The sequence below is a fragment of the Tamandua tetradactyla genome, chromosome 9, assembly GCF_023851605.1.
Source record: "Tamandua tetradactyla isolate mTamTet1 chromosome 9, mTamTet1.pri, whole genome shotgun sequence".
Lineage (NCBI taxonomy): Eukaryota > Metazoa > Chordata > Mammalia > Pilosa > Myrmecophagidae > Tamandua > Tamandua tetradactyla.
In genome coordinates this window covers 33,136,561-33,151,539 of record NC_135335.1, presented here as the reverse complement: position 1 = coordinate 33,151,539, position 14,979 = coordinate 33,136,561, and the positions used below count along the sequence as shown (strand labels likewise).

At 47.8% G+C, this 14,979-nt stretch overlaps 1 protein-coding gene across 2 annotated transcripts in view; it reads left to right on the top strand.

The window, feature by feature from the left end:
* Positions 1 to 14,979, top strand: part of NUP210 (nucleoporin 210) — a 142,488-nt gene that overhangs the window by 85,157 nt on the left and 42,352 nt on the right. For both annotated transcript variants that reach the window (XM_077116402.1, XM_077116403.1), the window contains 4 exons: positions 2,036 to 2,257; positions 4,770 to 4,943; positions 11,891 to 12,083; positions 12,627 to 12,733. In XM_077116402.1, coding sequence (XP_076972517.1) covers positions 2,036 to 2,257; positions 4,770 to 4,943; positions 11,891 to 12,083; positions 12,627 to 12,733 — 696 coding nt within the window. The remainder of the gene's footprint in view (positions 1 to 2,035; positions 2,258 to 4,769; positions 4,944 to 11,890; positions 12,084 to 12,626; positions 12,734 to 14,979) is intronic.

The window sequence follows — 14,979 nt, the reverse complement described above, 5'->3', positions numbered from 1 at the left end:
GTAACCTCAGGAGGACCCTTTGCGGCTGGGAGACCAGCCCAGCCCAGCCTGAGCAGGTATTACAGAGAACAGCACTGCAGAACCCCTCAGGGAAATCCTTATTCTCTGCACCCTGATTGTATCTCTGGGGGGAGGTGTCCTCATATCGAGGGACCCACATCTTCCCAGAAGTGCTGGGGTGACATTGGGTCTTTACTGAAGATCCTACCAAGTAATACTTTGTTCACATAGGGACCCCCAGGGCAGGTTATAAAAGTTAATGCACGGATCAAATATATATTTATTTGTAATATATGTATTTAATTCATCCATTGTTTACTGGGTACTTTTAGAATTTAATCATTTCATTTACCCATTCACTCATTCATTCAACAAATAAATCTTGAGCACCATTATAATGTCAGGCATGGTATTAGGTGCTCAGAACAAAGCAGGCACAAAGACTTAGCTTTTGGAGCCTACAGATTCATTGCAGAAAATGTGAAGCCACAATGGAGCAAATACTAAGGGGAAACAAACCACCTATAATTATGTTGCCAAAGCCACTGCAGCCTTTATTTTCCTGGGTCATATGATATATAATTTTTTTTTGTGGGGGGCGGGGAGGATTTTTGTGTGTGTGATTTTAAGAACACTGTGGTTGTGATTAAATGATGCAATCACTGCTGTATCCTGTGCCTTCAGCTCTCGGTAGACATGACCTTAGGGGCTGGCACCGCGTCCCAGCGTACGGATATACCTTGTTTACCTAGCCAGTCCTGTGTGGTGGCATTTAGACTGCTGCTAGCTATTTGCTATAATAAATAACAGTGTGACATACATTTCTTTAGGCATAAGCTTCCTTCTCTCTCATTCCTTTCCCATTGTTGGGGTAGATTCCAGATGGGAGGTCCTGAGTTCAAAGGCTGTGGCTATTTTTAGGGATTTTACCAGGTGGTTTTATGAAAGGGGCAGATCACTTTACACCACCTAGCAGTGGAGTAGAAAGAAAGACTCCTTTCTTTCCAAAGAAGTCCCATATCCCTTATTCGCTTAGGTTGTCATAAGAACCCTGTGAATGATGAGTAAAAAATATGGATAAGAAATAAATAAATAATATGGGTAACAAAGGTTAAATTAAATTGAGTAGATCAAAATATTAGTGGTCAGTGAGGGGGAGGGAAGGGGTATGGCATATATGAATTTTTTCTCTCCTTTGCTGGAGAGATGCAAATGTTAAAAAAAAATGATGATGGTGATGAATATACAACTATGTGATGATATTGTGAGCCATTGATTGTAACCATGTCAAGAATGTTTGTATGTTTATTTGTTGTTCTTAATAAAAATGTAAAAAAAAAAAAAAAAACCCTTCATTGGTCCTAGGGTCTATCAGTGTCTATTTGGTCAAGCTTATAATTACATTGTTCATATCTTTTCTGTTTGTTAAGTTGTTTGCCTGCTTGATTGAGCAGTTTATCAAACAGGAATGTTAAAATCTCCCATTATAATTTTGAACTTCTGTCCATTTTGCCTTCTATTTGTAGAGACTAGATTCAGGATTAGCATTTCATTTACATACCTTTATTATAATCCCTGATATATTTCCATTTATTTTATCATCGAAACTTATATTTTCTATTTGCCATGCCTCTTTTCTCTTTTCCTGCTTCTGTTGGATGGATCAGGTTTTCTCTCCTAAGTTACATATTGTTTTGCTTTTCCTTTAGAGGTGACCTTTACAATTTAAATATGCGTAAACTTGTCTTAAAACATCAAAAGCTAATCAACATCCTTCTCTTCTTCCTGAACAGATAGTTGTTACCTTATTTTCATCTATTATTTTAATTCCACAAATAAAACCCTAATAAGTAAAAAACAAAAAACAAACAGAGCCCTGTGCGTGTTACAGATGAGGCGCCTGGTCCCAAAGAGGAGGTGGTGCATGCCTGAGGTTCCCATGGTAAAGGAAGCAGCTGCGGGGCCTGGCCCCAGGTGCCGGATCCCCAGGCCCTGCCCAGAAGAATGCTGAGCCTCCTCCCTCTCTCTCCCACAGCCTGTGGACCCCTCCTCTGTTGCCTTGGTAACCCTGGGCTCCTCCAAGGAGATGCTGTTTGAAGGAGGTCCCCGACCTTGGGTGCTGGAGCCTTCCAAGTTCTTCCGGAACATCACATCTGAGGACAGGGACAGCATCGGCCTGGCACCCTTTGGCCCCCCGGCCTCCCGGAATTACCAGCAACACTGGATCCTTGTGACTTGCCAGGCTCTGGGTGAGCAGGTAAAAGAGGGATGCCCCTTAACACCACCAGTCCTAGCTCGTCCAGAGAGGGAGGGAAGGAAAATCTGGTTCTATGAATACCCCGCTGTGCCTCATGCCTCTTGCTTAATCCTGAAAGAGCGCTGGAGGGGAGAGCTGCCCCTGCTGTACCCATTTCACAGACAAGCAAACTAAGGCTCAGGGAGGTGGAATGACCAAGTCAGTACCAGGCAGTTTGAACAGGGTGCAACAGTTGGGGGCCCCCTGGTACAGGCTGCCTGTGACAGAACTAGCCAGTCCTGGTTTCCTTTCCACTGCAGGGAGCCTCGTCCCTCTCCTGACTTCAGGACCTCCCACTATCAAATCAGACTGTGGGACTAGATCACGTATCAAAGAGTCAAGCGCCCCCAGAGTCAGGCAGGCTCCTAAATAAGAGACACTGCAGATTGGCAGATCTCTTTGGTCTTTCAGGATGAACTGGAAATCCAAATTATATCTGTAAAATCTCTTGATTTTTTTTTTTTAATGCTGAAACCACCACCCCCAAAATTAGGAGACTAGGGGACCGAACAAAACAGGTCTGCAACGTGAATCCCCATAGGGCTGGAATTGGCTGGCTGAGGCGGCAGCTGTTGTTTTAGGTACCCCCAGAACCCCCAGCTCCCCCTGCCTCCGCCCAGTGCTGAGGCTGAGGGTTGCCTCTTGTTTTGCTTACAGCAGAGATGTTCTCCTCTGTTCCCAGGGATCCCCAAAGCAGGGAAGCAAAAAGTAAGCTGGGAAGATGGCATGATTCCAGAAAAATAGAGAGCACATTTCTTTGGGGAAGCAGAGAGTATTTCTGCCTGTTTAATATTGCAAAAACCTTAATTGATGTTAAAAAAAAAAAGAAAGAAAGAAAAATGCACACACACACACAGCACCTGAGCTGCCTTTATGAGATAAACCACACCCAGAGCTGTGATCATTTTGATCAGGGAAGATACATAGTGGCACACTTAGTAAATGGAAAAGGAGCCCATTTCCCACTGGGTTTTGTTTCCTTTTAAGTATTAGACAATAAGAATAATAAAGTAAGAAAGAAGAAGAAGTTTAGTTATGAATTGTTAAAAGAGAAATTTATTATCCCTGGTTTGACTGAGTCTCACGTGCTCCCTCCCTGGACTGTAGAAGGTTGAGGGGACCTTGAGCCCCCCCCCCCCACTTTGGTGCCCCGTCACTCACTCCCTTGTGGGCATGGAGGAGTGGGGGGCAGAAAGCCTACAGACCAGGGAGGAAATGAAGGTGCGGCCTGCCTGGGGGTCAGGAAGAGTGAGGGCTCCCGGAACAGATCATCTGGTTCTCCGGAAAGCGTGTATCCTCCGAAGAGGCTGAGGAGGGCCCTGGAGACATTATGAGCTGTCCTTCTCTGGCTATTTGCAATAAAATGAGGGGGTTGGACTGATTCCTGAGATGCCAGCTCTGAGAACAAAATTAAAATTTCTTTTTTTTTTCTTGCACTTCTGATTTCCATCTCTGCTGCTGCAAACCCAACTCCTCTCTAAGAGGCAGAGAGAAGCAGAGAGGCCAGGGGCTCGTCTCAGAAGGTAGCTTTTGTGCATCCTTGGAGGCACCTCCCTTGATCTGTTTCTGGTGGATCTTAACCCACCCTTCTGTAGCATGTACTTTATTCCACCTGTACCTCATTTTTATGAATGTACACGTTTTAGTTGGCTAAAGCTGCCGGAATGCGATACCCCAGAAATGGATTGGCTTTTGTAAAGGGGATTTATTTAGTCACAAATTTACAGTTTTCAGAGGAAAGGCAGCTGGCTTTCCTCTGGCTTTCTCTGTTACCTGGGAAGGCACATACTGAGATCTCCCGGCTTTCTTTCCCAGCCTCTGGGTACAAATGGCTTTCCCTGGTGCGGTTCCTTTCTACATCACCAAACCTCTGGGTCTGAGCCAGCTCTGAGCGCTGAGCTGAGGTGTACTGGGCTGCTGTGCTCCACGGAGCTGTTTGTCTCTCTCTTGACTTCTCCCTTTAAGCTTCACTCATTGTGGAAGGCATTCCCCTTAGCCCCCGGCAGGTGTAATCAGCCATAGATGAATTTCACATGCCGATTTAAGCCCACAGCAACAGAACAACTGGGCACCATCACCTGGCCAAGTTGACATCTGAACCTAACTACTACAGTACAGATTCCTCATTTAAAAATCCACGAACTCTTGAATTTGCGAATGTAACTCTAGGGGTTTCCCAGTGAGAGATCTTAGGAAACCAGGGAGAGTCACCTGCTCCATCTCCTCCAGGAACAGGGGACAGGAATGGGTGGTGGTTCCGATCGAGGACACCTGGGGTTTCCACCTGAAAGCCTCTGATATGCTGGGAGAGCGCTTTCCCCTACCTTAGGTCCTTGGGTCTGGGTGATCCCCTCGCACGGAAGGTACTGTCCTCCTCCCCATTCTGCAGAAGGGAACACTGAGTCTGAGGGAGCTCGTTGTGGAGCGGGGATTCAAACTCAGATGTGTCTGCCCTCACCTTCCACCTGCCCAGGTCATCGCCCTCTCGGTGGGGAACAAGCCCAGCGTCACCAACCCCTTCCCCGCAGTGGAGCCTGCCGTAGTGAAGTTTGTCTGTGCCCCGCCATCCAGGCTCACCCTCGTGCCTGTCTATACCAGCCCACAGATGGACCTGTCCTGTCCGCTGCTGCAGCAGAACAAGCAGGTGGTGAGTCTGGGACTGGTGCCCTGGGGAGGGGGACATGGTTGCTGCCCCACTGGGCAAGGGGGCCTCCGTTCCTAGACCCTCGGTCTCAAATGTTGTAATAATTGTATAAGGAACTGGGCCACCTTTATCCCTTGGCACTTACAGCCAACTCTGCTGAGTGGGTGATTTTATTTTACAACTTGGGGAACCCAAGACTTGGAAACGGGGGTGGCAGTAACGTGCCAGAGACACAGCTGTCATTATGCTGGGGCAGCATCAGGGGAATGTGCAGTCCTCCCTGAGTCCAGACTCAGCTGGCTCCCACTGTCTCCTTCTGCTCGGCACTGGGTTGTTTATAAAGTCTTGTCGTTTTCTTCTGTAATTTGAGGATGCTGAGCTGGGGGCACTTTCTTGGTGGATATTATCTGTGTGGTCAGAGGAGAGGAGGGCCCTGAGGAGAGGTGGCCAGCTGCACACTCACTGGGCACAGGTGGATATGGGGGCTGGGTGTCATCGGTTAATGTGAACTGCCATCAGACCGGACAGGCCCACTTCTAGGTGTACATCGCAAAGGATTGAAAGCAAGCACTTGAGCAGATGACATATGCAACCATGTTATAGCAACGTTGTTCACAAGAGCTAGAAGGTGGAAGCAACCCAAACATCCATTAGCAGATGAATAAATCAACAAAACGTGCTGTAGCCACACGATGAAATATTACTTAGCCATGAAAAGGAATGAAGTTCTGGGCTGTGCTGCAACGTGAACCTTGAAAACATGCTAAGGGAAATAAGCCAGACACAAAAGGACTGATACTGTATGATTCCGCTTAAATGAAGCATCTAGAATAAGCAAATTCACAGAGACAGAAAGTGAATTCGAGGTTATGAGGGGTTGGGGTGGTGGTGGGAATGGAGAGTTAATGCTTAGTGGCTGTAGGGTTTCTGTTTGGGGTGATGGAAATGTTTTGATGATGGAAGGGGGTAATGGTAGCAAAACATTGTGAATGTAACTAATACCACTGAATTGTGTGCTTAAAAATGGTTAAAATGATGAGTACACAGGTGGTTCAGTGGTAGAATGCTCCCCTTCCAAGCAGGGGCCCTGGGTTTGATTCCCAGACCATGCACCTCCCTGCCACCACCCCCCCCCCCAAAAAAGTTAAAGCGACAGTTTTCATGTTATATGTTACTGAAATAAAAATACATATTATTTTTTTGCAAGTCAAAGAATATTCTTTTTTTTCCTTTACAAATATAAGCCTTTAAATTTTTGAATTTCTTTTTTTAATGCAATTTTACTGAGATATATCCACATACCCCATAATCATCCAAAGTATACAATCAGTGGTTCACTGTATCATCATATAGTTGTGCATTCATTCATCACCACATCAATTTTTAAACATTTTCATTACTCAAAAAGTACATATAAGAATGAAAACAAAAATGAAAAAGAACACCCAAAACCTCCCATGCCCCTCGTGCCAGTTTGAAAGGATTATGTGCCCTAGAAAAGCCATGTTTTAATGCTGATCCATCTTGTGGAGGCAGCCGGTTCTTTTAATCTATTCGGTAATGCCAGGAACTTCCACCCTGTGCCCTCCTTGACCCTCGCCGGGGCTATCAGTGAGGCAACGTTGTTACACCCATTTTGTGGTCTCCAGGCTGAGGCTTGGAGGTCAAATGATTTTCTCAGGGTCGTAATTTCTCCTCCAAATTCAGTGTTTTTTCCTTGGCTACCGAGCTGCTGCTTTTCTCTCAGCTTGAAGTTATGGTCAGTCCAAGACATGTCTGGCTCCACCCTGTCTTGGTGGAAGGTCTTGAGTTTTCCTGAAGCCAGTCTCTGGGGTTGGAACCCTCTCACCTATCATGGTTTGCTGTGAGAATACTCAGAGTGTCTCATTGATGGGTGTAACTGAACTTTTTTGAAGCTGTTTGTATTTCCAGCCTTTCTCACCTTTGGGGCAGAGAGGTTTGGGAGCTGGCTGCCTGCTGGGTGAAGGGAGGCAGTTTATCCAAAGGCATCTCTTTGAAGCACAGGGGGAACTGTCCAGCTCCAGAGTCTGGGATTTGGGGAACACGTTCACAATCCACCATGAAATGTACGCTGCCACTCCTTCCTGCTGGAGTTTAGTCCAGCTTTTCCTCCTGCCTCTCTGGCCGTTGGCCAGTCGAGTTCTGTCCTCTCTGGGGATTTACTGATCACACAGATCTGAGACAGAAGGAACTTCCTGGATCTGTAGGTAAGCCCTTCCACTTCCTGGATGCTGGCCCTTCTGGGTTGGTGCCTTAGTTATATTTGTTCAAGGTAAGAATTCTGCTCTCAAATATGTAGAAGATGGATGGATGAAAGAATGGATGGGTGGGTAGGATAGACAGGCAGACAGATGGATAGATAGGTAGGCAGATGGATGGATGGACGGACAAATGGATGGATAGCTAATAGGCGGGTGGAGAGAGAGAATGATACGGCAACTATGGTAAAATATCAAAAGTTGGTGGATCTTGGTAGAGGGTATGTTGGAGTTTCTTTATGGGTTTTGTTATTTTCATAACGGTCCTGTAAGTTTGAAGTGTTTTCAAGTAAACAGTTTTTTTTAAAGTAAGTATTCTTTGTGTTTGGCATGTCATACCTCACGTGACCGTACAGACCATTCCTGCACTTGGCCCTGAGAGGGACAAGGCGCGGAGTCTCCACCTTGTTCCCTCTGGACAGACTAGGAGAACTAAACCACTGGTGCCTCAGCACTCACCCCTAGCTCAGGCCCGATGTGTGTGGCATGTGGCACACAACTGTCTTTTCTAAGCAGAAAATCAATGTGTGATCAGGAAAAAGGTTTTTTTTTTTCCCTTGACTTAGGAAGCTATTTAGTTGCAAACTCTGAAAATTTTACATTTTAAATTGCTTTTCTATACTTAGCAAATTATCCCTTGCGAAAAGAAAAAAAAAAAAGACTAAATCTGGGCTCTTCTGGAAAAATCCAGCCTGCTGGGTCCACCCCTTGTGAGTTCACACCTGCAGCCCAGCTTCAGGGGCTGACAAGCCTGGGCTCCAGTCCCACCCAGCTGGGCAAACTCCTCTTCTCTGAAATGTGGTGATAATACTGGCCTCCTCGAGTTGTTGCAGGGATTAAATATGGCTGGGCAGAGAGGTGTTTGTGGTGAATCGAATTATGGACCCCAGTTTAGACATGTTTCTTATTTGGTCCAATGAGAGAGGGTGGTCTTAGTAAAGAGCCAGAAGCCAGGAAAACAAAAAGGCAGAAGAAAGGAAAGGACATTACACATGACGGGAAAACCAAGGAACCCCAAAGGGTTTTGGCTGTCAGCACCAGACTGCTCTGGTCTTCGGGGAAAGAGCCAGCCTTGCCAATATCTTGATGTCAGACCCATGGACTCGGAAAACATGAGCTAATAAGTTCCCATTGTTTAAGCCAACTCATTGTGTGGTGCCTGTCATAGCAACCTGGCTAACCAAAAAAAGTGTGCAAAAGGGTAACTGTCAGTATCTTTCTGTTATTCTCTTCTTAAAACCTTCCAGTGGCATCCCCGTTCACCCAGAGTAAATTCTCAAATCCTTTGTTTCGTCTGTACTGCCCCATAAGCCGGCCCCCTTCACTTTCCCTCTTACCCTATTCCAGCTGCACTCAGACACCCACAAGAATGTACCCTTTGGGGCCCTCCTTGGGGTCTTAGCACTTGCTGTTCCCTCCACCAGGAATTTTCCCCCCCACATAACCCAGAGCTCCTTCTTGTCTCCTCCAGCTTGGTGAGATTTGCCCAGCCACCTTATCTGAAGTTTCACCCCCTCTCAACATTTCGTCTTCCAGTTCCCTTCTAGCACCACGGAATGAACTTATTTTGTTCTTCACGAGTCCCTTTGGGCTCATAAATATGGATGACTGAATGAACAAACAAGCAAGCATACCAAGTCTGTGTCGCCTTGTCTTCTGCTTTTGACTCTTGCAAACTCCGATGTCTAGGGAAGCCAAGTGGACACTGCTAAATAAAGGAGGCCAAAGGGAGTCTGGGATGACAGGGAGAGTAGGTGCCCTCTGAAGGGAGCAGCCACTGTGCCGGGAGAATTTAACCCCTGGTTGGCCAAATCTTCTCATGCTCAAAGAACACAAAAATACCCGATTTACGTGCATCCTCCTTGACTTTAAACATTAGCTCCTAACCAAATCCTAACCGTTTCCTTGGGCTGTGTTGCTCCTGGTCTGTCTGTCTGTCTGTATACCCTTCTGGTTTTGTGTAGAGTTTTCCCTCTCTCTTATTTTCCCCTTTTTACTTTAATTTTATTGTAATACCATAGATATATGTATAATCATTAAATTTGCCATTGTAACCGTTTTAAATGTACAACTCAGTGGCGTGAAGTGCATTTACATCACCACCATCCATTACCAAGGCTTTTTCATCACCCTGTCAGAAGCTCTGCACCCACTAGGCAAAACCTCCTTCTTCCCACCTCCCTACCCCTCCCCACCCTCTCACCCCCCAGTAACCTCCAATCTAGAGTTGTCTCTTTTGACTGAAAGATGAGGGTCTGGCTGCAGAGCCCTCTTGCATTGGCTTGCATGTGTCTTACATCCTGCTAGGAAATAATGGGCTTGGAGCGTGGCGTTGCCTTGTGATCCATCAGCCCCCGGGTTCACAAGCTGTGAACCGTTCAGGCACAGCCCCTGCGATTTATGGCCTTATTAGGGGACCTTGAAAGAGATATATCCCTGCCATCCATCCTGGGTACAGTATCAATTTAATTTTATACCTCTCCAAATCCAGAGGCCACACAAGAATTGTTTGCAGAGTAAATTATTGGTGAGGCAAGACACCACTCAGAGAGTTCTCTGATAAAGTGGATTCCGACTCCAGCCTGACCCTGGTCCTCCAGCCTTTTCAGCTCGTGGCTTCTGAGCATCAAGAAGAGGCTGCAGGGTGGTGGGGAGATGGATGAGCTCCCAAGTCAGACCAGCTGAGTCCCCCCTCAAACCCCACATGACCTGGGGCAAGTTGCTTAATGCCTCTGAGCCTGAGTCTCCCCATTTGCAAGATGGGATTAATGCCATGGCCTCGACTGGCCATGGGAAGGATACAGTAAGCTCCTAAGTGTGGTTGGCACTCAGTGTTAATGTCCTTCCCTGGGAGGGTAGGAGGAAGGGAAGGGCATTGGTTCCCCCCACCCCCAGGGTTGTATCTGGAGGAAGGAGTGGAGTGGGGGGCTTAAATGATGCCCCTTGTAGCCCCTGCCCCACAGTCACATCTCCCCAACTTGTGTACAGAATAATAACAAAATCCTTTCTATTCCTAGGTGATTGTACTGACCTGTTGTTAGGAAGGCATGCATTTAAAATTTGTAGCATGCTTTTATCAAGTGTGCTCAGTGTTTGGAATCATGCTGGGGCCAGAGAACTAGGAGTTGGGGAGAAATTTTCACAGTGGAGGAGGGGAGTTTGGTGACTGTATTAGTCAGGAAAGGCTAAACTATACTGCAGTAACAAACAGCCCCAAAATCTGGTGGCTCAACACAAACTCAGGCTCATTTCTTGTTCATGCTGCATGTTCATCATGATGCTGCCAACAGACCCTGCTTCATGTCGTTGTCTTTGTTCTGAAACTTCAACTGTGGAAAAGCCACCATCTCGGATGTGGCGGCAAAGAGAGTATCATGTTCTGGTCCTGAAAGCTTCCACCTGGAATTTTCACAAGTCACTTGTCACACGCTGGCCTTGGCCCAGTGACATGATCACTCCTAATCCCAAGAGTCAGAGAACTATGGTCCTTCCTGCTGGACCTCGTACCTGGAAGGAGAACTGGAAATATTTGTTCTCAGTGCTAAAGTGCTACCATACTAACCTACTCAAGTATTTACTTATAATGAGCCTGGCTCTTTAAAATGATTTCATGCAGTCCTCATTTAAATAAAAAAAAAAAGGAGGGTGGTTCTGTTGTGATTCTTCCTTCACAGATGGGGAAACTAAGGCTTGGGGAAGTTATTGGTTTACCTGGGAGGAAAGAGGTGGAGTTAGAATTTGAATCCAGGCCTTAGAACCTAGAGGCTGGTACACTTGGCTTCGCTGCTTTGGGAAGGGGACTAGATTCAGCATGGGTCCTAAGGGGAGAATTTGCTTAGAAAAAGAGAATGGTGAAATGGTATGAAAGCAGGGCTTGGAACCTGAAATCCTGGGCTCTCCCACTTCCCTACTGAATCCCCTCTGATTGGTTCCTTTCCTTTTCTGAGCATCCCACATCCTGCAGTATTTTAAGGACCAGATGAGAAATCAGCTCTGAAAGGAGCTTTGCAAACCGAATGACCCTGGGAAGTTTTAGTGGTAGTAACTGACATTTATACTGGACCAGTAGGCAAGACTTCCTGCAAAAGCTGAGATGTGAGTGGGTGGACTTTAGAGCTCGAAAGATTTGGAAAAATGAAGGGAGAAAGGAAGGAGAGCAGCCTGCTTCTTCATTCTTTGTTACGGGGTTGTCCTGTGCACTGGAGGATGCTTAGCACCCCTGGCCTTTGCCCACTAGATACCAGTTGTATCTCTACCACTTGTGCCAAACAAAACTGTCTCCAGACATTGCCAAATGTCCCCTGGGGGGAGGGGGACACCATTGAGAACCTTGGTCCGTAGTGGATTGGACAGTGTTTTGGAGGGAGCTTGATATCTGGGCAGCAGTGAAGATTAGTTAGTGTGACTTGTTCCCAGTCCCTCCCCAGGACCCCCAGCACCCAGTGGAACTAACCACAAGGCAGCTGGGGGATATATATTGACTTGTTCTTTTAGTAAAACAGTCTAGTAAAAGCCTTGGAAATATCCACAGCCCTTGAACCCAATAACCCTCCACCCAGAATCTAACCTAACAACAGGACAGGAAGGAGGGAGACACATTTTTGCACAGAGATCTCCATCGCAGTAGCTATCATAGTGTGGCCTTTGCATCCGATACTTGCCTTCTTACAGGTCCCGGTCTCCAACCACCGCAGGCCCCTGCTGGACCTGGCAGCCTATGACGAGCAGGGACGCAGATTCGACAACTTCAGCTCCTTGAGCTTCCAGTGGGAGTCCACCAGGCCGTTGCTGGCCAGCATTGAACTAGGCCAGCCCATGCAGCTGCTGTCCCAGGACAATGGAAGTGGCCAGAAGAAGTTGCATGGTGAGCTGGGATGCTTTGGGTGGAAATCCCCCAAAATGTGCTAGGGTGAGCCCATGCACCCCAGTGCATATCTGTCTGCTAGAAGCATAGTTATCTGGCACCCCCCTTTATTCAGAACTAAAAGTTAGGGAGCAGTACCACGAGCTCACCCTTTTCATTTAATCCTGCCAGAAATTTTGTGAAGTGGGAATTGGGATCCCTGTTTTAGAGATGGGGAAACTAAGGCTCGGAGCATGTAGGTAAGTATCAAATCCCAGATTGTAGAGCAGATCTGCTAATACCCATGCAACTTTGTGCTAAACTTTCAAAAACTCCAGAGCAGCCAAAAGTTGAGTCCGTCTCTTCGAACACCTCCAAGTGTCCCCGTGGAAACTTGCTCAGGGCCCTGTTAACTCTTACATTTCACACAGTTTCAGCAAACTCACTTATCTATTTTTAGGACCGTGGCAGATGCAAAATTGAAAACCAGGAGGAGGGAGGGCTGCCTGAGAAGCAGCACTGAGCTAAAAAATCAAGCATCAGTTTCTCTTTTCCTGGGCTCAGGTTTGCAGGCCATTTCAGTCCATGAGGCATCGGGAACCACAGCCATCTCTGCCACCGCGACCGGCTACCAGCAGTCTCACCTTCATGCAGCCAGAGTGATGCACCCGGTACCTCCTAGAGCCCTCTGTGTGGGCAAGGCAGGGGAATCTGCCTGGCGCACGATGTCCAAGCCTCCTCCCTGCCCCAGTCTCCCCCCCACCCCAATATCCCTCCATGCAGGCTTCCAGACGGACCTGGCTGAGAGGCAAAGCTGGTCCTGTGACCTCTTGGCCTCAGGATACACCTCTGGTAGCTCTCAGGACCTTCAGGCTTATCCTGCCACTAGAGGTCATCTTCATTTTCAACCCAGGATCCCCAATCCAGCCTCTTTGCTGCTCTCCCCTCACCCTCAGACCTGCTGAGGGTGCCCAGGGGTTTCATACCGTCATACTCCTGAGAACCCACTTCCCACTTTTGGAATCCCCCCTCTTCCCACTTTTTGCTTTTCCCCACTGGGTGGCCTCCTGTCCTTTTTATTCCCAGTAAAATATCAGCTCCTTGGTGGAGTGTTCCCTGAAGCAGGGGCAGGATAGGTGCCTCTGCCTCCAATCCCAGAACCCCTTGTACTCCCTGTTCTCAGGTGCTGAGCCCCCCCCACTATGGCAGCCATCTGTGTGCACATAGGTCCCTCCACACTGGACCACCCCTCCCTGCCCAGCATCTCACGCGGGCCCTGGGCAGAGGTGCTGCTAGTGGGTGGCACGTGGGTTCACATGAGGTGGGAGTGGAAAGGGTTCCCCAAGAATGGACTTCCTGGACCCCACTGACCACGCTATGGGAGTCAGTAAGCTTGTGTTTGGAAGAAGGTAGAGGCAGCAGGTAGTGGCTGGAAAGGGGAGGTGGGGCCATATTACGAAGGACCATAAATGCCTGGATGGACAGCTTAAATTGCCTCCAGGTAATAGGGAGCAAGTGAAAGTTCTTGAAGAGAAGCATTCCCCCCTGGAGGAGGGGAGTAGTATTTGAGGAGGCCAGGCCTGTAGGGAGGTGAAGGAACACATCAGCCCTGTCCCTAATGGCTCACCCGCCCCCCTCAACCCCCACTATCCTCACCAGCATCAGAAATACATTTGCTTGGGGTTGGACTTCTCCCGGAGCCTCGGACAAGACAAGCAGCACCCCCACTTCAGAACATTTGTTTGAGGGCTCTCTTTGCTTTCAGGACTTTCCTCCTAGTTATTTACTTGTTTTTTTGTTTTGCCTTTGTTTTTAAATGTTTACTTTGGTAACATATGTACAACCTAACATTTCCCATTTACCAATTTGCAATGTTACAATTTGGTGATGTTAATTGCACTCACAATGTTGTACCATCCCTACCATCTATCACCAAAACTTTTTCATCACTCCAAAGAGATGGGAACACACATACACACACATGCACAACACACACACAACACACACATACACACACACATGCACAACACACACGCACAACACACACACACGCACAACACACACACGCACACACACACACACATACACACATGCACAACACACACGCACACACACACGCACAACACACACATACACACACGCACAACACACACATACACACACGCACAACACACACACATGCACAATACACACGCACAACACACACACACACGCACAGTTTTTGATGTGGCGTTCTTCTTTGCTTTCTTGGGGTCTCTCTCTGCGCACACATCACTTCCTGGAGTTGCTTTCTCTGTCTTAAGACCCCACACAACGTTCTGGCATTCTATCATTTTTTCCCTTTTTCTGTGTAATCCTTGCATTCGACTGTGACCTCCCAGAGGTCAGACGCTGTACCCCTAGCGCCTGGTAGAGCCTGGCCCCGAGTCCGTGCTCAGAAGTCGTCGGGCCTCGCCATCTGCCTCTGATGACACCCTGGTGGCATAAGGGGACAGCCCTGCCCAGGGGAAACAGCCTGCTCCATCTCTCGCTGGTCAGCCCCAAGACCCTGCCCCGAGGCTGGGTGAGGGGTTCTGTTTTCCCCAGTCCCCTGTACTCCCTACACAGTGCTGTTGATCATATACAGCCGGGCTGATCAGTGAGCTGCTGAGTGCGTGAAGCACCCCTCTATTCCCAGTACACCACGGGGTGCCTGGCAAAAGGGGATGGGGAGGCATCCGAGCAGAGCTGCCAGTGACCACCCCCTCTGATGAGTGAGGGGGGGGCAGCCACTCATTCAGCCTCTTGGGGTTAAGGGATGCCTCAAAGGAGGGTGACCTTTCAGCTGGGCTCAGAAGCACAATGGTTTTATTGGTCGGGGTTTGTGTCCCAGGAACGCAGTGAGTGGCCTGGAGTGTTGCAGACCATTCTTGGGAAA